The sequence below is a fragment of the Mastacembelus armatus genome, chromosome 15 (assembly GCF_900324485.2).
Source record: "Mastacembelus armatus chromosome 15, fMasArm1.2, whole genome shotgun sequence".
Classification (NCBI taxonomy): domain Eukaryota; kingdom Metazoa; phylum Chordata; class Actinopteri; order Synbranchiformes; family Mastacembelidae; genus Mastacembelus; species Mastacembelus armatus.
The window spans coordinates 7649953-7673777 of NC_046647.1; the positions used below are offsets into that span (position 1 = coordinate 7649953).

General features: G+C 43.1%; 1 protein-coding gene across 3 annotated transcripts; it reads right to left on the reverse strand.

The window, feature by feature from the left end:
- Positions 1–2846: 2846 nt before the first annotated feature.
- Positions 2847–23384, reverse strand: smoc2 (SPARC related modular calcium binding 2). 3 transcript variants are annotated; one of them, XM_026310099.1, is made up of 13 exons: positions 23106–23384; positions 17919–18081; positions 15667–15773; positions 15357–15456; positions 14667–14711; positions 12284–12364; positions 11034–11108; positions 9271–9457; positions 8268–8350; positions 4801–4900; positions 4356–4603; positions 3894–3931; positions 2847–3744 (listed from the first exon to the last, which is right to left on the reverse strand). In XM_026310099.1, exons 1-13 carry the CDS (start codon positions 23196–23198, stop codon positions 3721–3723), a joined length of 1344 nt encoding a protein of 447 aa, XP_026165884.1. In that variant the 5' UTR covers positions 23199–23384; the 3' UTR covers positions 2847–3720. The 3 variants fall into 3 exon arrangements, with proteins under 3 accessions (XP_026165884.1, XP_026165886.1, XP_026165885.1); XM_026310101.1 differs by having other exon boundaries at positions 2848–3744; positions 12284–12331; positions 14676–14711; XM_026310100.1 differs by having other exon boundaries at positions 2849–3744; positions 12284–12331.
- Between the last annotated feature and the right edge of the window lie 441 nt (positions 23385–23825).

Genomic DNA, 23825 nt, shown 5'->3' on the forward strand with positions numbered 1-23825 from the left:
CAAATCAGTACATTTCTTATGTTGTATGTGCTCAACATTTCTTTCTATTCAGTCTATTCTGAGTGTCTTTGTGTAATTAGTGTTTGTAGGTGTGAAGGCCATGGACACATACACAGCTCTGCCTCTCGTCTACTGGAAATCTCACTCCACTAATTGCCCATATCACTCTCTCAGTGTCATGGTTTTTTTTCTCTCCCACTGTCTATTAACTGCGATTCAAACAAGAGACTCTTTATCACCCCGGGAAATTCTGATGTCAGGCCAGATTCTGAACTTGGCACTCACCCTATTCAGCTGGAAAACTTAGATGAGAAAAGCTGCGCAATTCACCCTACGAGTGCAGGAGACGACTTCAGTTTTCCCGTGACAATGCAGACACTTTGGCGGAACATTTTATCTCGCTGGGTTGGCTGGAGGTGTCCTTCTCAGCTTAATATGACTGTGCAGTAGTCTAAAAAAACAACAGCAGCTGCCATGTATTTGATTCGCTGAGGAAAAGAATATTAGCTGTATGGTTTTATGCAGATGGCTGCTGAAAGCAAAAACATCTTGACATTTTTTGTTCCAGCTTGGAAGTTAAACAGTTTAGCTGCTTACTTTAAATGAATTACTTAACATTTTGGGAACTACACTTACTTTCTGAGTAAAGAGGGGAAAGCAGGTTGCTCTCTCCTGAAAGTAACAAAATTCACCAACCAGCACCGGTGAAGCTCACTAAATAAATCTTTATATCTCATTTGTTTACTCTGCACAAAAACCAAAGAGTGTAAATGTAAGCAAAGCTGTATTTTTTGAGGGCAGTTTCTGTGGAAATATTTCTTAGCTGGGATTTCCTATAGTCTCTGCTCAGCAAATATATTATGCACATCTAACTACCTGTAAAAGGCCTGTATTTACTTCTTGGTTTTGTTATGGATTAAACAAATGAAATCTAGACTAACAGGAGGCACGTCGATGTGCTGGTTAGCTCTGTTGCCTCACCACAAGAAGGTTCAGTGTTCAAATCCCGCCCACCCCTGGGTCTTTCTGTGTGGAGTTTGCATGTTCTCCTTGTGCCTGCATGGGTTTCCTGTGGGTACTTTAGCTTCCACAGTCCAAAGAGATGTAGGTTGGTCTTAGGCTTAGGGTGTACCCTGCCTCTCACCCAGTGTCAGCTCGTATTGGTTCCCCCTATGACCCTACATGTTACCTGGATAAGTGGCATCAAAAACATATGGCGATATAGACTAACATGAGAATTAGTGTGGCAATTACTAATGTGCCTGAACTATTGCTGAACTATTGCTCACCCATGACAAATATAAAATTTGTGAAAAGGCTCCTTGTTTGAGAGCACCTACCCCCTAACAACACTAAACACCACTTGTTTTTCTTTTGCACCTTGTCCATTAAAAAGTTACACCTCCTCTAGCAATTCGTTTTCTTAATTGTAATGACTGGCAGTTTCCTATGGTGCTGCCTGGACTGCTAGGGTGCTTGGGCCACACCAGGGCAGGCAGTAAGGGACTGGGAGACGGTCCCAGGGTGCAGGCCGTCCATGTTTACCCACAGACCAGAGCCCCACCGAGGGCCAGGGGGAAGCCGCACCTGGGCCAGAGACTATTAAAGACCTGATGGCTTTTGACAGTAATTTCTTCATGAATCCACAGCCCGCGGGGGCCTGCCAGTCGTGAGATCGGGTGCCTGCTCTTACCCATTAAAACACACAAACTGTGCCCACAAATCCCACTCAATGGTATCTCTGTGCTCAGGGAGTATGTTTGTGCATGTGTGAGTGAGAGAAGTGAGGAAGCAGGGCTGAGGAACAGGAGAAGGGGGAGGCCTCGCCAATCGTGAGATGGTCCTGGTAACTGGGCCAAAAGGTTTGGATGCTTTTCTTCAATTACTCCATCAGTTCAGGCAAGAGTCCAAGCCGTCAGGGGAACATATTCAGAAAACCAAGCCTTGACGATCAGCCACATAGTAAAAAGTGTTTATGTACCTCTCAGCCTAGGGGAGTAGAAATCACACATGACAAGGCTTTAGCATTTTGTTAGGTGAAGGTTGGAGTTTCAGTGGCTTGAGTGGATGAGATGGAGAGGGCATGTGGAAGGGTGCAGCTACTGAGCTCCTAGACCTGTAACCAGCACAGTCACATTAACAGATTACAGGGCTGCGTGGGACAGGCACATGTTGTTCTGGACATGGTGCAAACGTCACGTCAGGGGAATTTAGGCCAGAAACACCAGGGGAAATTAGGAATGTTGCAAAAAGATGGGACTGAAGAACCAACCAATTTGAGACACATACAAAGAATTGGTAACCAGTATATTTATAAGCTGGGTTGTTCTCAAAGGTAAAAAGTATATATCTCTGTTGCTTCAGGCCTTGCAGCAGATTTAACTTTTCCATTGCTGTGGAGGAAGAAAGTGCTTTTGAAAGCCATAGGTTGCGCATCTCCAATTTCACTATCTTAGAGCAGAAAGTCAAAATCCCTCTCGTCTGTGTTTCCAAAATCAGAGCAATGGGCTGGATTATAACACAGAAAGGAGACTGATGTGTTAATCTTGAATTACAGGCCAAGCTTCAGTAAGCAGGTCAGTCTGAGGTCAGTCACTTTACCCCATGGGGGACTTTCTATATGAAAAAGCCAAGGCTTCTCACTTAATAGTCCCATCATAATCAGGCAGGAACAATGTGCAGCAGTGTAATGTGTCAAGGCTGTCCTGGGTTGGATGTTGTTCTTGAAGAAAGAATCCATTCAAACCTCACTGACTGTATAAGAGTACATTTACTATATACAGTACATGTAAGTATATCTTATGCAAATACACGTTCACACACAAGCGCCGGTTCATACAACGCCCTTTTAATGGGCACTCATACTACACACAGCCGATATTGATCCATTTATCTGTCTTCAGTCTGCGTGAAAAAATCTGTCATGAGAACAGAAGTGCCATCCGTTTTTTCCAATTTTAAAATGTTGCCTGAGGGGAAATGGCAAGCTGTCTGAAAATGGGATGATACACAACCATTGCTATGTATGACTAATACTCAGCTCCTAAAGACTATGTCAACAAGGTGTTAAAGACACAGCAAGAAAACACATTACACAATTTATATAATGAGAAAGAAAATATAGCAAACCAATTGGATTAGCATAAACAAAAGAATTGGTTGACCCACTAAACCTTTCTGAATTATTAAAACTGGCAGACCCACACATCACAAGCTGTATAAAAGAGTTCTTTATTTCTAATAAACATGAATACATGTGAACAAGCCAAAGGTTTTTTTTTAGGATGTATGAATAAAATTCAGTTCTTGCAAACTGCTGTACAAAGCGCAGTGAAAAATGCTATAGTTCATGAGAGATGTATGAAGGTATTGTAGCCATGTGGTAAACTATCTATTTATCTGCATTAACATTGTCAGCATGAGAGAAAAAGGCAGAGGGGCAAAAAATATCTAACAAACATGAACACTTGTACAACTCTGAAAAGTATACTTTTTAGACACACAAAGGACACATACATTGTATGTGTTTAATAATTTTGCTTGTCAGGACATAGAATGCTAACTACATCATTCACAGATTCAGCAGTCTGCTTAAATACCTTATTTCTACAAAGTGAATTTACATTTTTTAAAGTACAAAGTGCAAATACTATGGTTTCCATTATTGCCGACTGGTGAGGGCAGATTCTCCGTGCAGGAGGGGCACTCTCAGCTGCTGGCTTAGCCTTGCTTCTTCGAGTGATTCTGGGGAGAAGAAGTTAAAATGCCATCAGCTGATACATGCCACTACCTTTTTAATAGCAGTATATGGCTCACTTAGGAAAGCTCACTTACACTTACACTTAGAGCTAATTACCCTTAGGGCAATAATGTGGAAGGAGTGATTTACTTACTGGTTTACTGGAAGATAAGCCTTCTCCTGGTTTTGTCACTGTGAGAAGAAAAACTGATATGAATGAATTCTGCAAGTCAAATCACCGGCTACAGAAAATACAACTGAACCTTGATTAAGCAGTTTTGTTATTTCTTGCCCTCAACCACCAATTTACTTAGCAGGAGTGACAACTGTTTCAGGTAGATTGTATTAATAACCATTAGCTCCACCAAGTTGTGTGAAATATTTGTCTTTGGATGTTTCAGTCTATATTCACAAATGGGGACTACAGTGCTGTGATTACCCAGCCTTCCCATGGGCACAAATCCAAAGCCACCTTGGTTAATGGTCAAGTTTTAAAAATCATGTGGCACTAATTTTTATTTTCCTTCTGACTGCTATGATTATTTAGTTTTAATACTCAGTAGACAGGTTTGAAAGATGTTTTGGTGCGTTTCTTATGTTGTCTTGTCCAGCTCACCGTCTTCTTTGGTTACCCCGAGGCAGCCCATCAGCTCCTGCAGAGAAAGTGCCTTGTCGTTGCTGATGTCGCAGTACTCCACAAATTTCTTCACACACTTCTTTGGCTTAGATTTCTTGCGCAGGAAGCGCTTGAAAGGCTTGATCTCCTTCTTTCCGATGTCGCCACTAGAGTTTTTGTCCAGCTGACTGAAATACCAGTGAACCACCCTCTCCTCCAGGGTGTGGCTCGGGTCAGGCTCAGCCATCCTGAATGACACACATCAATTCCTAAGTTCCTCAGCTGATAAACGCCCCTGTATCGTTTCATCCATCTAAAACAACTCATGTCACTGAAGTTCAATCAATTGCAATAAATCCAAGCAAAATAAGCTACAGCACAGAGTGAAGCCACTGATATTCATCAATAATTATAAGATGAACATATCTACTTCCAAATGTCATACTTTCCGGCGGACGCAGGATCTGTGACGGCGTGCACCATGTCTGTCGACAGCGCGTCAAGAACACTTGTCAGGAACTCTGCTTTCTTTGCCTCAGGACAGCCTGGAAAATAAACCACAGATACAGCACTTGAATGAGTGTGTGCAAGCAGACAATACGCAGCTCATATGGAAGTGAGTCTTACGTGTATGTCAGCAGCATTACAACACGTGTTGTTATGTGGAATGCTGCCGTCATAGGTGACCCTAATAAATGTTTGGGGATGAACATCATCTACCAGGCAGTGTACTTTTAACATGAACATCACATAAAAAAACAGCAGAGGAGAAAAGAAACCCAAGCAACATTCTCACAGTTGCATTTTACACCCTCTCATAAATTGACAGGCCTCCCCTCATCTCGAGGAGGAACAGGTTACCTGCCAATCGCCCTGGAAGCCCCTGAGAGATTTTGACAGCTGGAGGCACAAAAGATATTGGCGAGGATCGTATGTAGGGACTGGAGACTGCATACAGCACCTGAGAGTCACCTGAGATATCAAAGGGACCAAACACACTCCTGACACACAGTGTTACATACTGTTGCTTATTAGTTACTTATGACGTCTGCTTTAAGTGTGTATGTGTATCAAGGCACCACCAGACACAACTCAACAGCTGATCTTCAATATGTGGTAGGATTCCTATCTGAAATGTCAGCCAGAGAGCAGATTGATATAATTGGCCCATAAAACTATAAGATAAAATGTATCATTAACTACACTACTAAGAGAGAAGCATTATGACATGCAAAATAATGGGAAAAATTTAAAACGAGGGACAACTGTAGTGGAATAATGATAGTAATTGTTAGTTTGGTCATATAGTTTTAAGAGTGAGGAAGCCAAGGTTGCTCTGGAAGAGCCGAAGGCGATGGTGGCCTGTGAGATTCCTGGATTCTTCCTCTCCCGGCTCTCCTCTTCTTTCTCACAGTCTGGGTTCTCTTTGCTATTCTGCATGTGGAGAACAAGAAATTCTCTGCAGTCTGCTACTCTTTTTATGGCCCAGGCCTGCAGGGCCAGATTCTCCTGTGATAATAGCATGCTTTCCCTCTCACTAACAGGTGGCGACCAGCATCGGTGTAAACACCCATCATCCAGCCACCACGCTACCTTTCCCAAAGAGCACAGGGTAGCCTTCTCCAAGCTAAGGGCTGAAACATTCACACCTATACTCTTGTCCTATATGTGCTGAACACACTTGCACTAAGTTTTAGTGGGCCTTCTATGGCTGTAGCCCAGTAAACTATCTGACCCACCTGTTAATGATCAAACTGGTTCCTTGTGGAGCCACAAGTGGTAAATTAGTCTAGACTGTCGCACAATTGCAGCCTCAGAAGTGTTTTACCTGGCTTCTGACTGACGAGGGATTTGTGGGATGCATTTGGCCTTGTTTGAGGCTTAGTGTTATTCATGGAGAGCACACATCCTCTCTGTAATACTGCAGGAATCTGAGCATGTCTGCAATTCAGGCAAATGTGAAGCCATCAGGTAAGGCTCAAGTCCCTTCCACTTGGCAGCAAAGGTTTTTCTAGTGGGTATGGGACAGATCAGGTTCTGTATGTCTGGGCACTGTTTAGCTAAGGAACAGGACATGTTCCTGCTGTCATTTGAAGGAAATTGAGCGTGGCCATTTTACATTTAATTCAAGGCTGCTGCAGCTTCTTCCATAGTGATTCTAATTAGGCAGTGCCTAAGTTTGCCATATGTGAAGCTGAGATCTGCAACACTAAACACCTCCACATTTTTGCTGCTTGTAAAAGGTTGGCCAGTAGGTGCATGTTTGTGTGTGTGTGCCCCTGTTACTGTCAATAAGATGCAGTGTTTTTCTACAGTGCCACAAGAGGCAGAGCCCTGTCAGCACTCACAGTCACAGCTCCCAATGCCTGCCCCAATGCCATCCCACAATCCCGCTTTGGGAGAAAGCTAGCCAAATACTCTGCTCAGGGCAAGTTGCTCCTTTCTCGCATCTCGCCCCATAAACCTCTCAACACTCAGTGCTTCAGCAGCAAATGGGCTGCAGCAATGTGAAAGCAACATTTATAATTATCCCTGCTTGATACAGTAACAGGGTTTACAGCTGCTGCTGCAATTCGTTATTTTATTTATTTATTTTTTTTATTCCTGGCATATTTTATAATGGAAGACCTGGGTGATACGGTACTGGTTTCAGTGACAGGTTTAGAATGAAGCCTGTGTATGTGAGCACGAACATCTGTGTAAGTTGATTGTATGGCTGAAAAAGTACCATGTTTTCTGTTTGACTACTTGTACCAAGGGTGTTTGGTTGAGTTTGGTACCTCTCTGCAGGAGTTGTGGTTGTTTTTCATGCCACAAACACCCCACACTTCTGACATTTAAAACACTGTAATTATTCCTGCTCAATATCTTAACAAGGATATACACCACTAGTACCACTGAAAGCCAAAGATGATTAACATTGGTTGGTCTAAAGAGCATTCATCTGTGTCTATCCTGCTGTTTTCATACACACTGTAAAAAGCCCTCAACGCGGACACAGAGCACTGTTCTGCCGCTAAATGCAGCACCTGCAAGCAGGGAGCGCAGCTCTGGCCCGGCACACTGTTACATAAATAGTTATGGATGGGACAGGAACAGTGGCAGCTGTGTTCATATGCTGCTGGATTATTAACATGTTTACCAAACCACCAAAAAACAGCAAACTTGCCAAGCACTGCTTTACACTGTGATTTGGTTGTATGCAGCACCTGAACTCTGGGTACTGGGTTTATGACATATCATGCAATTAATGATAAAACTTAATCTATTTCTCATCTAGTATTTACAAATGCAATAAAAGCAAAGCTAAGTGCACAGTATTTGATGTAAAAGTTGCAACTGTGCAAAAATATGTTTAGTAGAGTCTGAAGCAGCTCAACCAAACCCAATGGGCAGTAACACAGTTTTAAACATTATTTTATACAACAAAAAACAGTCTCACCTGTAATTAGATCCACTCCATGACCACCACCCCAAAACTCCTCTCCCGCCTTCAATTTACTTATCTATGCTGTCTATGCTGTTATCAGTCTTTCTATCATTACCTGTCTCTGGCATCCTATTAGCCACTATCTCCACCTTTCCTCCCTGCTGCTTCTCCTCGGGACTATCATCCCACTCTGCTCCATCTGCCAAGTCAGTTGAAGATTAATCCTCAGCCCGATCAGTCTCTGTCTCCTTGCTTACTGACCAGTGAGGGGAAGTATCTGGCAATCCTCAACTCTTTATCACAAGCATTTCTTAGACCAACAGTTCTAATTATGTCAACAAACATACACACATGCACTCACTGTTATCACAAGCTTGGAAGCACTACAGCAGCTGGATGCCGCCTGCTGAAGAACCTCAGCATGTGGTCTGAACAGAGAGGAAAAGCAGAGATTTGAGCCCAGTTTTTGAGACCTACTGTACCTTGGAGCTGTCTGTTTTTGTAATTCTCCTTAGGTTTAGTTGGGTGAGCCCTGGCATTGCCATCACATTTTGGCTGTTCATACCTGCAACAGAGAATACATCATGTCAGAAAACTCCAGTTTGTTCAAAGAGTAAATGGGTGGGAGAGATTTACTGTTTATGTTAAACACTAAAACTATCCTCATTGTAAATTCAGGCAGGAATCTTATGTTTTCCAATTACCCTCATGCAGTTAAATCTTGGTGATTCAAATAATTGTTCTGTGGCAAACCAGAGGCTGTGAAACACTTCCAAAAAGATGGGAAGGATTTGGGGCTGGTATGAGGATAGAAAGGGGAGGGAGGATGAGAAAGAGAAAGATAGAGGGAGGGAAAGAGGCAGTCAAGGAGCGTGGGACACAAGGAAGCTTTCACACCCTCTCTCAGAGACCCAGCGGAGTCCCAATTGCTACTGTGCGACGATGCCAAAAACTGGCCTGGGACAAATAGAGAAAAGGGGGAAAATCCACACTTCCATATGTACTCTAATGTGTTGTCTGGCACTCTGCCTGGAGCCTTGTTAATCTGATACCCAGCCTTGCTGCTAAATAACAATGCACCAGTGGCCCGCTCTGCCAGCCAGACTGACCTCTGACCTGCCACTCACCAGACCACTGAGACACATTGGCAGCAGAAATGTCTGTCTGCATGCTTATGCCACACTTGTGTGTATTTTCTTCTCAAATAGAGAAACTTCCTTTGTCTCAAAGTTACTTTATTTCTTCATTTTTTTCTAAATATACAATCTCTCTAATATAGTTACAGGACATTTTAGTGCAGGAAATATTTTCTGACAGAATATTACACTTGGCCATCCAGACGGCCTGTATTAGCTGCTGCATTAGGGTGACTAATAATCCCTTATGTGATTTATGCAACTGTCACAAAACCCTGAGCAATAAATTTCATGAATCTTTGTAAATTACCAAATAACACAAGTTTCGTATTGGTGAAGTGTGTCCTACCTGGTGGAAGTCCCAGGTAAGGGCCGTCCAGTGTCCACTTGCACACACCAGCAGTACCCGGTGGAGGGGTGGCATTGGACCGGCTTGTACAGTCCACCTTGGCCACAGTCTGGGACAAAGACAGCATCATTCTTGTGCTGCCTCGCCTCTTCCTGTGCCGACAGCTGCTCCTGGTCACACGACGAGGCTGTGGAGACAGGTCATAGGTTAAACAGGAATCAGCAGAGATCTTAGAGGATTGGTCGCACAAACTCACATAACGACAGCATTAGTGGTCTAGGTTTTGTGACTTGGCAGATATGGGCTCCAGACACACAAACACAATCAATATGAACTAGACGGTTTGTTTATAGTTTATATCTGAGGGCACACCTAACCAGATCTGGCTAGCACCTTCTGGACTTATACACGCAACATGCTTGAATGAAATTCCATACAAAGCCAAAATTCACACAGCTGCTCTCTCATTAAACTCATTACTGCTAACCATTGTAGCAAAATCCGAGGTGATGGATGAGACACAGTGTGTGTGTAGACTGCTGTATCAGACCATCCCCACGCCACCTGCCCCACCCCCGTGGCACTGTTTACAGACGTTAATGGGCTAATGACTAAGTACGGCTCCCTATGCCCCAAGTTAAGTAAATATTTGGACACTCAACTGCCCTCTGGAGATGTGTGTGACAGAGAGAGACAGACAAGGCAAAAGCAGAACAGTGGTCAGTCAGGCCAACACCCACACACAGTGACACACTGCTGCTGGGTAATGTAAAGTACCAAGGGTCTAGATGTTTCCATCTTTAAAATTCCAAGGTAAAACTGCAATGGTTCACCATCCCTTTTTCATCCATGTGCATAGAGAATGCAGTGGTCTTGAGGGGAGTAAGATGTGGTTTTTCAGAGCCTCAGCAGGATCTAATCAGACTTTTTTCTACACAGCAGCCTCCTTCTCCACCGTGCAGCTCTCCAACAGAGAGATCTGAGCATTAAAGTCAGGGATGGAAGAAAAGCTCTTCTGGCTTTCATCACTGATCTCTCCCTCTCTTCCAGGCTCGCCTCAAGGCTCGGAAGCTACTTCAGGATTATGGATATCCCTTTTCTTTGTTTATTTTCATTAGAGATCTTTACCCACACAAAAGGGACCAAATGAAATGCCTCCCTGCTTTCTCAGCCGACTCTCTTCGCTCCAGTTCCTCCGCATGTGCTCTCTTTGTTTTTTTTTTTTCACCCCAATACCCCAAAGAGCACATGGTAATCAAAACCATCAATGCTGCATTTCTCAGGCTTTTTTATTGGTTGTAAATTATGATAATGGGTTTCACACACAAATGCACATATGCACATAGGTTTCTCATCTCTAGGCTGACCTCAAAATACCATTGTTTTATATGAAAAGTAACATTTCCCGAAAGAGCAAAGAGGAAGCCGATCTGTACAATAAGATAAACACGTATGTGTGACAGGGGCGAGAGGAACGGACTAGCTAAAAGAATAGGAGATCCTGTGTTTGTGCCATGTGCTGATAATTACAGATATGCTGCAATGCGAAGAACCACAGAGAAGCAGACCCTCAAAGCCTGACGCACTCCAACGCCGAAATGTATTGGTTTCACAACCCACCATCTGTCCTTAAAAGACAGGAACAGCCTCAAACCATGATTGCTCACACAAGTAGGAAAAACACAGAGCATGCCTTCAGTTGAGGTTTGCAAACACCCCATCGCCATCATTTAAAAAAAAAAATAGTGGTCTCTGAAACTCACATGGTGCTCTGGTTCTATTGTTCTGTCGGCTGCGAACCTGCTCCGTCCACAGAGTAGGGTATTGGGAAATGATGTCTGAAAGAAACCACCAAGACATCTTTATTAGCTTCAGTTGAAAACATTTTTATCAGCCAAGCATGGTGGTTCCAAAACTCACAGACTAGAAACTGCACATCAAGGTTATCATATCTCAAACTGCTTGAGTGAATGTGAAGAGTAAATTGCATATGACAGCTGTGACCAGAAATATAGCAGCATGGAGGGGGTTAGTAACCGTGGCTGGTCTCCTCCTGGCTTATCAAATAATCACATTAACATGAAATCATAAAACACTACTTCTCTCAAAATACAAACTGGTGATGAAAATCAAATGCAACCTTGCACTATGTGCTCGTCTGCTTCCCATTCATTGTATTTATTGGTCTACAAATGTCGAGGAAGGAAGTTGTTTTCTCTGCCATTTGGAGTTAATAGAAAATGAATGTAGTAATACCACAATATAAAACGCCATTGCAAATAAAAACACTGCACTCTAGAAGTAAATTACAGATCAAACACTGTAAAATGTAAAAGTAGTCATCAGCCAGATTAGACCCTTTAAGGGATTTATATTAGTACAACTGGATTAATATGCTTATTGAAAATGACATTAAATGGGCTTAAATTAACATGAGTAAAGCATTTTAATGTTTGCACTGGTCAAATGGGAGATGATATGTCCTGCTATATACAGTATGTAGGTTAAGTTAGTATGTAGTTAGGTTTAAAAGTTTGTTTTATCTTAAAGATTTTGATGTATCAATTGAGTGTAAATTGTACTTAAGTACAGTATTTAAGCAAATGTATCATTAAAAGAAGAAATAACATATATGTTGCTATCTTATATAATTTGGCATGACAAGTATCTTATGGTGCCTAGCTTGCCAGCTAATGTTAGTAAACTTATATTGTGGAATAATGAACATTAATGAATACATTTTCAGACTTTATGACCTCTGCCTATATGTGCTTCTGATATGTTATGTCTACCAATATGCTGTAATTGTTACTTCTGTTCAACAAAATGGAAAAGCCTCACTTTTTAATAACACATTTTTTCCAGTTACCGTTTTGAAGCATGAGGCTGTGAAATCATCAGGCTCCTCTCTCTTCTAAGGATGTTTGTGTGCTATGTGTCTTACTCAGTGGTGTCAGTAAACAGAGATATAGTATCAAACATTTTTCCTCAAGCTGAGGGATTAAGAACTGACCTTCTTCATCTGCGGCAGGCTGTGGATCCACCACTAGGCCAGTCTCATCTGCATTTAGAATGGAGAATATTTGCAAGGAGACTACAATTACAAGAGTAACCTAGAGTAGAGTAAACTTAACTATGGGAAATTTGCACATTGCCCGGCCAAGAAGGTGGAGGCAGAAATAGAGATGAGGAGAATTAGAAACATAGTATGTGTGTGTGTGTATGTTTAGGTGAGTGTGTATGTTTATGTGTGTGTGTGCGTGTGTGTTGAAAGTGGAAAGAGGTGGCTTACAGTAAGAGAAGAGAGGAGGAAAATCAGAAGTATAGTGGTCATATATTCCCATCGTTTCACTTCATGCAACAATGAAGATCAGTAAGCTACGGAGGACAGATTGAGGTCAGTTATAATAAATAAGGAGAGGATGAGGAGCAGTTGTCCCCGATGTTGTTCTCCATCCTTCCATTGCTTGGATTTGAGCTATGAGAGCTGTGTGAAGGTGGGAGAGACACAAAGTATCAAGAATGCAATAGGCAAGTCTGAGACTTAGCAGGAGGAGAATGAAGCTCAGTATTTATTTGGCCTCGTTTGTTTGTTTGATTTGTGGTAGGAGGGAGACGGGGCTGGAGGTTTCTAGCCGCTTAGAGTGAAACCATGGTCATAGGTGTGGTTAACCTCACTGTGGGTCACTCATTCTGCTCAAAGTGAAACTCTGTTAATGCATGAGTCAGGGCATCTCTGCTGGGTTGCTCCATAAACAGAGATTCAGTTTAAACTTCTTTTCTCTAACAATGAACTCTTCATTGCACAATCAGGATTTTACATTAAATGCAAGTTTGTGATGCCAGACATTCATCTTCTCAAGGATGCTTGGTGAATAAAAATACATACTCAGTTAGTGTAACTGACTGAGGCAGACATGTTATTACTCTGCTCACTTAACGGATGGAAATGCCATTTCAAAAAGGATATTTATGATTTGGATTTACGATAAACCACTAATGACCTATCTTCACTTTGCGGCCTTTTACATGACTGTAACACCTCTTTTAGCATCTGCCAGGAAACCCCCACGCTATTTGTGGTCATTTGCGACATTAGTTTTAGTGCTGTTTGTCAGTCGTCAACTGCTTATGATTCCAGCATGTGAATGAATCTATCAAGTTCAGCACCAGAAGTTGGGTTATGGTAAAACATTTGACTTTACAAATATTCTGATAATAAAAGTGCACCAGTGGCTGCTGTGGAATGCTTAGGTACCGATGGGCTTCTCCTGAATCTAAACATTGCTGCAATCACTGCTATTTTCAGTGTTGGCACACCACAAATCTACAGTTTATTCTCCTTTTCACCACCCTGTTTATCCAACCAGTTCAGATTAAACCACAACACCCCCCCCCCCCCCCCCCCCCCTTCGTTCTTCATTCTCTCTCCCACCATCCCTCCTCCTCTCTCAAATTTTGCATTCCCTCCTGATCTATGTGTAATGAGTTGGCCGGGCTCACACAGACACTATACCCAAGACTGTTTACAGAGGGAGAGAGACACAGACGTAAATGTCACATTAACAGAAATAACACATGTGACAAACAGAAGTGGATGCATACATACTTTCTCTCTCACACACATATACATGCATACGAACATACGAAATCACATGAGGAATCCATCTGAATCCACCCAAATTACACTTTTCCCTTTCTGAGCCTTCAAATTACATTTGTTAAACAAATAGTCTCTTAAAAGATGAGAGCAAGATATACAGTAGTGGAGTTGGAGGGAAACTTAGTGGTTCTATATCTGGAGAGGACAGATGCCGATAAGAGACGGAGCAGGGTGGAGGATGAAGTTTGAACATATCCATGGATCTTTTGATGCTGTTGCTGAAAAAGAGCCAAGATGAAAAGAAAAAGATAGAGAAGAAAAGCTTATGATCAGTCAGTGTTCCTCCATTCTGGCTGCTGCCTGGCTGTTTGGCTGCCTGGTAAAGACAACAAGGAGTTATATATATATATGTATATATATATATACATATATATATAGGTTATATATATAGATATAGGTTAGAAGGTTATAGGAGTTGTAGCTGCTGGCGGTGTCCATTAAAGAGCTCAGTGCAGCTTCTTTACTGTGTAACAGAATGCTTTTATATCAGCCTTCAGGCTGCTCGCACTCTCAAATTGACAAAATATTATAGGCAAGCCTTAACAGGCGAGCTGCCTTTCACATCTACGACACAGATGCAGGCAAGTAGAAATAAATGAATGCACACACACGTACATGCACACTTAGATATGTACACACACACATGCACACGGACAAACACGGCAACCTATACACACTTACAAAGAAGTCAATGTGCCTCTGAGAAAGAATTGTTCTTGAATAAGAATCTCACCTGCTTTACCTGGCTCTCTTGTGGTAGCTCTCTCTTGTTTAGATCCTGAAAAGCGACACGCTCAAATGAATTAAAGATAAACATCCACCAAACTGAAAACTAAGAACTCCTCACTTACTGCATGCCAATGTAGATACATTTCAGACTTCATATGTTAAAGTACACCTGGCAGTAACAATACAAACTACTACTGCAACTACACGGTGGAGGCAGCAGCAACTTCCAAGGCAGTCCCACAGAGATGCACAGGCAGGACATGTGGCATTAGTTATTTGATTTTTTGGCAGCAGTCACCCTGCAAGAGCACTTACATTCCTTACAGTTTAACTATGTTGCTCAGCTCTGCAACACAAATTTTCTACTAGGCATATTTACACCACAGCTCCATGCCGTGAGCAATGCTCAGTCCTCGGGTGGTCCTCAAACCCTGTGACCATCAGTCCAGTCACTGACCACTTTCCCACAGGACTGCAGATTACATGTCCCACAAACATGGAAAGTCATTGCTTTGCTTGTTGAATTCAATTCATCACTATTGCACAAAATTACAGAAACAGCTTTTTGACTACAAACTGGCCATTTTAAATCAAGCTGAGATGCCCTGAACTGCAGATACAGTGCGCATACACATAAACTACACTTTTATTGAAAGCTGCCAATTATAGGACAGGTTGATGAGGTTTTACTCACCTTGGCATCGAGGTTTTTTATTAGCCACTGCGGAGCCACTGATGGGTCGGCCATCAGGGGTGACACACCAGCAGTATCCAGTGTAGCTGTGGCATTGAACCTGTAATCAAAACAGCATGTAAGAACACACACACTAACTAAATGGCATTTATGAAGAGAAAATGTGACGGGGCATAGTTAAAATTCATGCAAGAGAAAACAGCAATTCTTGCAAAAAGTGCAAAGTGAAAGAATTGCTCTTTTCAAGAATCGAATGCCTTACATAATATTGAAAAAAAGAATCATGCATATTATGCTTTTGTTTTTTTACCTCGCTATATGTACCATCAGGGTTGCATACAGGCACAAAGACCTGAGGGAAGAGCTTCTTGGCTTGCTGTTCTGTGTACTTCTTCTCTGCTACACATCTGGATGTATCTGAAGAGCACCACAAATCACCAGAGTCACTACACATCACAGAGACCCATGATTCAACCCACAACTTAACTATTTTCTTATGCTGCACAACTATGAAACCAAACATACTTAAAAAGCCAGTAGAAGATGTTGAATCTTACAGATGATAAGGAACGAAAGAAAAATGCAAGGAGAGAGGAGAGATTCAAGCCATTTCGGAAGCGGCAGATACTTGTGTGGCTGGGAATAGAACCAACACCCCCGGTCTTATTAGGAACAAGTCAGACAAGCCTGCACAGTGCCTGGTGGTAAAGCCATTACTGAGAGAGGCAGCTCATGCTGCTCCTGTAGAACATTCCAGTCACCCAAGAAAAGGGCTGATGCACAGGGAAAACCTGACCCTTCCTTAATTTCTCTGAGTCTGTCTCACTCTCCTCCTAAACCTCGACCGTCTCCTCGGTTCAGCCGGAACCATCTTCAAAGTATTTGTTGATATAAATGTGGGTTAGCAACTTTTCACCTATGTGTACCTCAAGTTTTTTTCACATCTCTCTGTCAGAGCCGTGACTCATCCTGTCATTTCACAGCAGCTTCATCTAAACTGGCCAAAAGCACCAGCTGTGTAAACTCTTAGAAGATGTTGGGCAGCAAGGGGTTTGATGTTAACTTGGTGTGACACATTAGCTACCACACAGTGCTCGTCTGGCTGGCAGGTTCAAATCACATTAAAACAATGACTCATGCTAAGTTTAAAAACTTTCACCAGTCTGGTCAGGAGGCTGCCTGTTGCTGGCATGGCTTACAGGAGATTGTCTATTAGACACATGAAGTGGAATGTGCGCTGGTTTCTCTCTGTCTAGCGGGTGTGTATGTGTGTGTGCATGTCACTGTCACTGCGAAGGAGAGGGGGGGCTAGACGTTGGATGTTCCGGATGGAGGAAACCAGTGAGTTGAGGAGCTCTAAAGTTAGCTCCACTGGAAAAACCCAAAACCATCGTCCTTCTCCAGGGGGCTCCGACCAAAAAGCTGTCTGGAAAAAATGACAGGACATTTGAATCGTCTGAGCGCAGTGATAGAAAACAAATGTGGTGCCAGTCTCACCATCCTTAAACACAATCCCATCTCTGTGCTTTTAGGCCAGATTGGCCCTCTGGTTTATTTCGGCTGCTGACTCGGCTGCTGCTGCTGTGTCTTTCACCATGGCCATCCAGAAACAGAAGGGGGTCCAGACCCTTATAGCCCCCATGTTATTGACGCATACAATACGACTTTCATGGACTCTTGTCCCTTTCAGCATCCTAGCTGGAATCCTCTATTCTGTGTCTTGGTGCTGTCCGACACATCCAGATGTCCGCTTAGAGATGTTGCCATAGAGACCCAGCGCAGGCATAAAATCGTGGAATGCTTTTCCATCATATGAGCCTTCTTTTTAAGCAAACCCTTTTGCTCAAACTCCCTGCATTGGTGATCCAAAATTATAATGTGTAAGAATGGGGCATTGTCTACAGTCTGTAGAGCAATGAAGTAGCAGTATAGAGTTGGTGAGAGGGACGTGACACTGAGGATGCGGGGCTGCAGCACTGGGGTGTATAGGTCCTTCTTTCCAGTGAAGACTAACAATGAGGGAGTCTGTGAGCTGCCTGACCTCATTGGCTCTCTTTCCCTGTTACTTTTCATCTTCAGGACCTCCATCAGTCAAATATGTACAGCCTTACATCAAGGATGACAGAAAATGTGGCCATTAATTCTTGTCAAGATGTTTCATTCAAATGTCTCCATCACCACATAAAAATTTGATTTTGCCAGAAGCCGTTTCAAATCCACGGGAAAGTTGTTGCTCCCATGACGCTGTTATGTATTTCTGTCGTAACAAAGCATGAAATGCCTATGTAAACAAAGGGAATGAAAACACTGAAAACGAAACAACTGACTATTTTGACAAATTAACACATGTCCGTCTTGAGGACAAATGGTGTGAAATTATGAAACCAGCCAGACAGCAACACCCCCCGACCCACCCATTTTCTCTGTGTCAACCCCACTCGCCCTCCAAGCACTCAAAGAATCAATTATGCTGAAATGAATTTAACCCACAAGTTTCTGCTGTGACCCACTCTGCCCGTTTGAGAGTGTCAGGAGGCGCTGAAGTGTGACTTATGACCTGACCTTTGCAAGGCCCTCGAATGACCTCCAGCTGGGGGTCACGGCACTTGGCTCGGAGGAACTCGCAACGAGATGTGAAGGTCCTGCCGTCTGAGGCACACAGCGGTTTGCGAGGAGCTCCACTGCATTCCATGTTGCATTCCTTGTCCTGGTCCACCCGCAGGAACTGCAGAGAAGAGATGAGCAGAGAAAACATTTGCTAATCTGGCCATTTCTGGGAATCAGCGGGCAATACACTATTAAGAATTGAATTGCCACGACAGGATTGGTGGTTCTGGAGGGATTTATGAAGACTGTGGGTTACTGTTGATCCAGTTTTAAAACTTTTATCACAGGTTAACAGTCCAATATACCAGAAAGCAGTGATAGACAGCAAAACGCACAGACACATAGATGAGGCAGCGTCACTACAAGCCTGTCAGGGTGCAGCCATGATTTGTCTTTGTCTAAAAGATCCAAATCCGAAAAGGATTTGATTGACACTTCCTCTTTTTTTGTCTGTGCCAACACCTGCACGTGTATTCACCTGGAATGACTGCTGAGCATGTTTTACTCAGCCATGGAAAGAAAAACAAGGACAGAGACTCCAGGCTGAACACATCGGATCACCTGTGTCAATGCCACCATTGTATCTGCCACCGTGGTATGAAACCCCCTCGCCAGGCCACACAATGGGGCTGCGGCAGAGGTGAGGGGTGGGGGTGGCAACAAGCTGTGACTGCTACAGTGAATGAAAACACAGTGGATGATAGAGTGGCTGAATAAACTAGATGTCAGCAAGCTTTGTGCTGCTACACTGTGAGTATTGGGTTTACATAAAGTTCGCGTGATTCATTCACTTCATTGGAATAATGACCCCGATAGAGTGGAAAAAAACAAGCTCTACACCCATGCCTCTGCAGGTCCTGTTTTCACTCAATCATATCCAAAGATAAATATCTCTCTTTTTGTCTTTCTCCTTTTGTCTTCCCTTATAATAATTATATTTGCATGTATGAAACACTGATTTTTCATTCAGTTTTGCTTTGTGATGTTTTTGTTCAGCTTTCAGTTGATGCACAAATATCCAGAATCTGTCTGAATACCCTCTCTGTGGACTATTCAGTGCAGACACAACTTTCTCTCTTTCACTGACAAATACCCCCCCCCCCACACACACACACACACACTCATCAATCTGTGGCACAAAGCAGACAATCAAGGCCCTCACTTAAAGGTAAGCCAAAAACATCTGTTATTAGGGCAGGGCAAGGTACACAGCAAGAAGAAAAGACGCACAACCACAAAGAGGGCAGGATGATCACCAATAAAGAAAAATTTGTTGTGTCTGACATCTTACAAATGAAGTGAGGGATGACTGTGACTATTGGTGGCAGGGCAGCCCCCCCCCCCCCTGCGTTCAGACGAGAAGAGCTGCAGGGCTGCATGCACCTGGAAGAGGTTTGGCAGAAAGTGTCGCCCTGGGCCAGGGGGGAGATACAGACCACTCTGTCAACCCTGCTCATAAATCTTCCCATGGGGCGGGGGTGGATGTGTGAGGGGGGAGCGGGATCAGAAAGGAGAGGCTCGTTCAAACACATCGAAGAGGAGCCGCAGGGGAGGAAAGGTCTTTTGAATTGAATGAAAATTTGCAAAATCCAAATATTGTACAAGCTCTTTTTTTCCCCCAGGATTTTAAGTCAACACAAAAAGCATTCTGACACTGTAGAACTAGAGAGCTAACATCCTGAGTCCAAGTCCTGATATTAATCTTTCATTTTTCTAAACAGAAACAGAGTGGGACCTTTTACTTCTTTGGGAGAAACAAAACATGAGTGATTGCTGCCTATTTCTAGGGAACTAATGAAGTATTTCTTTAATTTGGGCAAAGCAAGACTTATAGTATAGTCTGCATTAGTGGAATATACATTTATTTTGAAACCTGGTGGGTATTTGAGATCCCACACAACGTCCCAAGACAGTTTAAAAATCTTTCTTATGCTTTTAACTCAGCACCCTTTACTTAATGTAAGATTTGAAGAACAATTATGATGATATACTTTAAGATGAACATTTAAAGAACACTACTTGAACGCTACTTGACAGAGACACAAGTTGTCTTTCTACTGTTATTTTTTCCTTTGCCAGTTTCTCTGTATAAAACAGGGATCTAACATCCCCTGCCCCTCCTTTTGGTGTCTCTGAGTTTCTTGGATTGTTTGCATCTGACTGACAGCCTCCCGTCGATGCCCTCTCACCCACTCCCCTTGTTCCTCCATGCCAGTTAGGACATCCTTCTGCAGCGGTGACCTCCTCTCACTCTCCTCTCTATCTCTAGAGTTCAGCCCTTCACACAAAGTCCAGCAGGCATGACAGGCTGGTCTGAGGATGGTTTTTGCAGAAGACCGCAAACTTTCCAAACCCAGTAATTGCTCCGATAGTGTCTGAGTGCAACCAGCCTTGCTTGGTGGTGGACCGCCAGCCTCGCCGCAGTCTATGGTGGCCACCTCAGTGTTCACACCACATGAGTATTATCAGCATCAGCCCCTGCCTGTCAGCAGACTGACAACCCAAACAGAGTCATTCAGCAGCCCAGCATCCTGCTAGATATTTACTGTACAGCACACAGCAGAGCACCAAGTGCCTGCAAGTTTATGATAAAGCTCCAAGAACACAGCAAGGAAAAAAACACAGTTAGCCCATGAAATCAGCCACCCATGAAATCAACCACCCAGATTCACTGTCAGACTTCCAAGTGTTTATTTGGAAGTAACACTGGCCACACTGCAGCAGGACAACTAATAAGATGTGAAAGCCAGTGCAAGAAAGGAGCATCAGAGCTTAATGATGTGTAGAGGACCTCTTCCTTCTCTAATGTTTGTTAGCCCGTGGTGATGGATGGGTGAGGTCAAGGTAGAGCCTCAACACTCCCCTGGTGTTTCATTCCAGCCTCTTCAAGTCAGCACCACCATCTTTCACAGCCGCACAGTGGAAGGTGATGAACAGCCTATACCTCAGCACTAACACGCAGCACTAGCTCCCACCCTGATTTGTCATAAAAGGAGACTCATACAAGACAGAACACATATTGTGGACTCCAATCCATTTATTGCTCAAATCCTTTTCTTGTCTACTTCCAGACAGCTGGCTCTCGGTTTTCTGTTTTTTAGTTTGCTTTTTTTCCTTGTGCAAGTTCTTTTTTCTTTGCATGATCTCTCTTGGAAGATACTTTTTGCATCTGTTCAAATAATACAAGAGATTGGCAAAGAAACAAGAGACATACGACAGAGGGCGAAACGGGTGGAGAGTGAGGGAATTTTTTTTTTTCCAAGACCAACTAGCATACAAATCAAATCCTATTACCTCCCCCTGGCTCTGCAGTATTGTAGGGTTGAATGGAGAACGGAGGAGGTGAGCCTCCAGCAGAGAGCACATTGTAGACTGATGAGGGCCTTCTGCGCTGGGAGGCCCCTGTTTCCAGAGTCCCAAGAGGCCCCTCGCACCACGGCCTCGCTGGGTCAATGGGGGCCCCAGCTGAGAGCCATAGCAAATGTGTTAAATGGCCTTGGCGGGCGAGTTTCCTGCGTGGATGCTTGGATGCAAAGGGGATCATTAGTTTCCAGCATGGTGGAAAGGGAAGAAAGTGACAGACTTTAACCAGGCTACTAACTCAATCAAAGGAAAAGGCCGGGAAAGATGTTAAAAAGAGAGGGAGCTGGTGTGAACAGTCACTGATGACCATGTGACAAGTCACTTTGAGCAGGTGCACAATTTTATGAAAGACAATAGAGTCCATATGTTATAGTACAATTGGGTTATACAGATTTGAAAAAAGGCAGCCAATGTTGCCTTTGTGCCCTCATCTTTTCATACAGTATTTTATATTATCCATAAACTGTGGATAAGGTTGGCTAAATATGCCATATATTTAACCACCTGTTCACCCTCAAATATGTAGAAAATATGACATGGAAGCATTTTCTTGAAACCAGCAATAACCTCTCATGCGTCTTTCAAATATTAAGCCATTAATCTCTCACAAAGTCCTGTAAAGTACAAGTCCAGTGCTCCATTTGCTATTCCAGAGAAACTCTAATGAGCCACAGTGGGTAGGTATGACACAAGACACATTTACCACTGACATCCAGTGAAAGGTTTCTCACTCTTACATATGCAGAACATGATGAATGCCATAGCATATCCAAACACTACAAAAACAGGTATATATGTAGCCTTTCCATGGCCTGTTGGGTATTATAATAATAATAAAGAAACAGTAATAATAAAGAGAAATATTTTCTGTATTCTGGTCATCTTATATTCTGTACGTCTAAATATCATAGTGAAAACTCAAGGAGCATATTCTCAGTGCATCACTTTCTCCCACATTCCACAGAGCTATCAGGGAAAAGGATCTCTGACCTTTCACCTGCAGTTTAACAACTCATGACCATTTGTTTCCCAGTTGGATATTAAGGCATCTTAAATAAGACATCCTGGAACATAAATAATGGAGCTGCACTTGATCTTGACCATGAAACTCCCCTCATCTGCTTTTAAAGGCACTTTCTCCTGCACTTTGGGAAAAACGGACATGATGCATTGTTTTACTGTTGCTGTCCTGCTGCTGTAAAATAGTGCCAAGTGCTTTGGTGCAGCGAACCTTCTGACACTGCAACCTCAGCCTCTAAAGAGCCACAACAGGCAAGGAATGAACAGACAGAGAGGCAGAGGAGCCGAGAAGCTGGCAGGTAACAGCACTGAAAGCAAATCTGCTAACAGACCAGTCAGCTCCCAACAGGCGAACTAGCAGCCCTGCCATTTCAGAAACACTGTACAAACATCCCAAGACACAGGCAAATAGAGTTTTTAAACGCAAACCTCTCTACTTGATGGTGACTTAACTTTTAAATTCCAGTTTAAACTGAGCCTGAATTTCTGCCATCTATGGAACAAATTCAATCGAAAAATAGAAATCGCATCTAAAAAACTTATTCTAAGCATTTGTCATCATGTTGTTCAAGATGATTTAACATTTTTGTGTATATCTTTATTGTTTCTTTTCAGCATTTCTGTAAAAAAAAAAAGAATTTGCCACTGAACATTTAACTCTTACGCACGGAATGGGCAAGCCCATCGTTCATTTTAAAACTAGATTTTACACATGAATATGAATGAGACACAGTCGGGGAGTTATTTGACTCTTCCTACCGTGAGCGCGGAGAACTTCTGAGCGCGTCCAGCGCACAGCAGACCAAGGAAGACCAGCAGCAGACAGACGCGCATCCTGACGCAGTGTGGCATTAAAGTCTCCAAATTACGCACGGTCCAAACCTCAGTCTCTGTTATGTGTTACTTCACTAAAGTACAAGAACTGCCTCTATAAAGCTTAAGCTTAAGATGTCCACAGTACTCCTTGCGGAAAATGTCAGTGGCAGAGAAGAGCTGCCGAGTTTATTTCACTTCGTCTGCTTGGTTTCGTCTGTCTAACCGTTTGTGTAGACACTCTACTTATTTCTGGTAGTGCGATAACCCCCCCCAGCACCAACCCACCCCCACCCCCCGTGTCCCTGACCTTTTCCCCTCCCTCGGTGTCTCTTCTCCCTTTTTCCCTCTCTCCAATATGACTTCTTTTCTCCAAACCCCCTCCCTCCACACTTGATTTTGTGGACTAGATCCCTTATCGGATGCAGGCTGTTCACCAGGCGGTAGGTAGGTAGGTGTAGATTTAGAGGGACTCCGTCTGCTGCTGGTAGCTGAGTCAAACATGTCAGGTATTTCTTTCTTTCACCTTTTTTTCCCTTTCCGTACCCTTCAAAGCCACAACAACAAATCCTTTTATTTTCAGAGGACCGTGTGATGATGCTCGATAGTCAAAAAAAAAAAAAAAAAAAAGGGCCAGGGGATCACACAGGCTGTTTGCTGCAGGGG

What these genes read in the sequence shown, in the direction of transcription:
- smoc2 (XM_026310099.1), bottom strand. Translation starts at nt 23,198, where the DNA reads ATGCCACACTGCGTCAGGATGCGCGTCTGTCTGCTGCTGGTCTTCCTT. An exon ending in CTGATGGTACATATAGCGAG is followed by an intron (nt 15,457 to 15,666) that starts GTAAAAAAACAA and finishes TTTTGATTACAG; the next exon opens with GTTCAATGCCACAGCTACAC. An exon ending in TAAAAAACCTCGATGCCAAG is followed by an intron (nt 14,712 to 15,356) that starts GTGAGTAAAACC and finishes GTCGCTTTTCAG; the next exon opens with GATCTAAACAAGAGAGAGCT.